This window comes from Pteropus alecto, unplaced genomic scaffold (genome assembly GCF_000325575.1).
Source record: "Pteropus alecto unplaced genomic scaffold, ASM32557v1 scaffold76, whole genome shotgun sequence".
Classification (NCBI taxonomy): Eukaryota; Metazoa; Chordata; class Mammalia; order Chiroptera; family Pteropodidae; genus Pteropus; species Pteropus alecto.
In genome coordinates, this window is record NW_006443138.1 from 11,709,903 (window position 1) to 11,712,145 (window position 2,243).

Genomic DNA, 2,243 nt, shown 5'->3' on the forward strand with positions numbered 1-2,243 from the left:
TGCTGAACCAGGTGCTGCTGCTTCTGCCGCGTGGACTTGACCGCCAGGATCGCTTGGCGATTCTTGTACTGCACCATCTGCAGCGTGATCTCGGCGTTCCAGCCCTGGTCCTGCGGGCACCGAAAGTCGATCTCTTTGCCCTCGGCCATCACCACAGTGAAGTACATATACTTGCCCTTGCGCTCCACGCAGTCCACGGTCTTCATGTTAGAAAAGTGCAATTCCTTGAGCTTGACCGGTGGCTCGAGGCTGGCTACAGCGGGGCCTCCGGGTTGGGACAGCTCAGCCGGCCCCTGCCCGGGCTGTGGCTGCTGCTGCTGCTGGTGTTGCAGCTGCTTGGGCGGGATGAGCAGCAGCCCCTCTTCAGTGAGGATGCAGCACTTTTTCTTCCAGAGCTGCAGCAACCCGTCGCTTCGCTTCTCCAACACACCCTCCTTCAGCGCCTTGCAGCCACTGCTCTCCAACATCCTACCGGCATAGAGGGGGCCGCCGCTTGGCTCGGCCTCTCTACTTCCAGCCGCCCGGGCCGGGGGCAGCAGCAGCAGTCGCGCGCCGTCCTCGCCCCAGCGGCTCCCGCGGCCGCCTGCCCGGAGCGCGCAGAGGAGGCTAACACGAAGGAAGCAGAGAGGCTCGGGGTCCCGGCAAAGGGGCAGCCGCGTCCTGACGCGCCACAAGGTCCCAGAACTGCGAGCCGCCCGGCCTCTGCTGTCCTCTTGCGAGCGCTTACTGAAGGGCACTGGCCGGGTTGCCTCGCGGCGCTTTTGAATGGGCCATCCTCCCCACCCCCGAGTGACACCCAGCGGAAAAGGCGGCTCCCGGCGCCCGCACCGCGGGGGAAAGCCCAGCTCCGAAAGGCGCTCTGCCGCCGGCGCACGCCTCATTAACTTGGGGCCTTTCCAAAGCCGGCCGCGTCCACGCCCCCCGCGTCCCTTTGCTCCGCCTCTCACCGCCCACTCGCTTCCGCACTCCTTCCCGGGATGGCTGCAGGGATCCGAGCCCCGGAAACTCCTCTTCTCCGCCACCGGCGACAGCCGAGAGCACCCCAGCCGCCCGGCAACACATGCCGACGCCCGGAGGGCGCTGAGAGGCCATCCCCACCGTCCCGCCTCTCTCCAGGCGGCGCGGCTGTCCGCTAACAGCCTCACTTATGAAGATGGGGCTGCGCGGCGGGTACGGGTCCCAGGCTGTGCCTGGAACGCCAAGTTGTCTCTCTGCCCTCGGGAACCAGCCCTGGGGACTCGCGCGGGGAGCCCTCAGAGCCAGTGTCCAGGCCTGAGCGAGCAAGGAGCCTGGGAATGTGGCTGGCGAGCCGCAGAGTCCCACGGAAGTGTGCTTTCCTTCGTAAACATCTCAGTGCACAAAGGCCGAGAGGGTACGGTGTCTTTACATTCACATTCGCTCACGGTCATTAACTAGGTCTTCTTGGAACAGAGAATTGTTGTTAAAGCAATAGTGCTACCATCTGCCCCGTTTAGGAGGGGTAGGGGAAGGTGGAACCATTTCAGACGGCATCTTGCCGTCCTTTTCTCGACCGGCAGCGCAGGCACTAGCCCATCTTCACCCAGGACACAAGCTCTCCAGCTTTTTTCTTGACTCATCCTTACAGTCTGCAACGTCTCACAACAGTAATTGAATCCCAACGACAAATCTGGGGAATGTCCCGTGCTGAAAGATCCCACACTTCAAGGCACAGCTAAGCTCTTCAAATGGCAGGTCTGCGGGTCCCTTTCTTTGCAAACTCCTAACGGGCCAGATCTCTGTTTTGTAATCTTATTTATCTGTGACCTGGGGAAGGTAACGCTGTACTCGCCCCTGATTCCTACTCACATTCAAACAATTTCTGTAGAAATTCCGGAAAACAAAGCAGAGAACATAAACCGAAACTAAACCTCTTGGTGGGGAAAGTCATCCATTGTAAACAGAGACCCTCAACTCCCCTGAGGATATAAAGAAGAATCACACAAAGAAGTAAACCAGTGGTGGACAAGTCAGAGTTGGCCAAGGTAAAAGGAAAGGCTTCTGCTTGTGCCCAAGAAGGAAGAAGGGAGAGCTTAACTCATCTGCTAGTTTCATATGGCTGGAACAAAGAACTCATTAGGGGTAGAAGTGAGCGATGAGCGTGGAGAGCAAAGCAAGAGTAAAATGCTTTGTGTCATGCTAAGAAAAGTTAATCCTACTGAAATACACTTGGCTGGCTCTCAAGGCCTTCATATTGTTAATGAATTAGCAGTCTTTTAAGGAAA

At 58.3% G+C, this 2,243-nt stretch overlaps 1 protein-coding gene across 1 annotated transcript in view; it reads right to left on the minus strand.

The window, feature by feature from the left end:
• Positions 1–964, minus strand: part of PHLDA1 (pleckstrin homology like domain family A member 1) — a 3,671-nt gene extending 2,707 nt beyond the window's left edge. Inside the window, exon 1 of the mRNA XM_025041085.1 lies at positions 1–964. This exon is cut by the window's left edge and continues 270 nt beyond it. Within this exon, the coding sequence (XP_024896853.1) occupies positions 1–881 (881 nt within the window). The 5' untranslated portion in view covers positions 882–964.
• Positions 965–2,243: the final 1,279 nt, after the last annotated feature.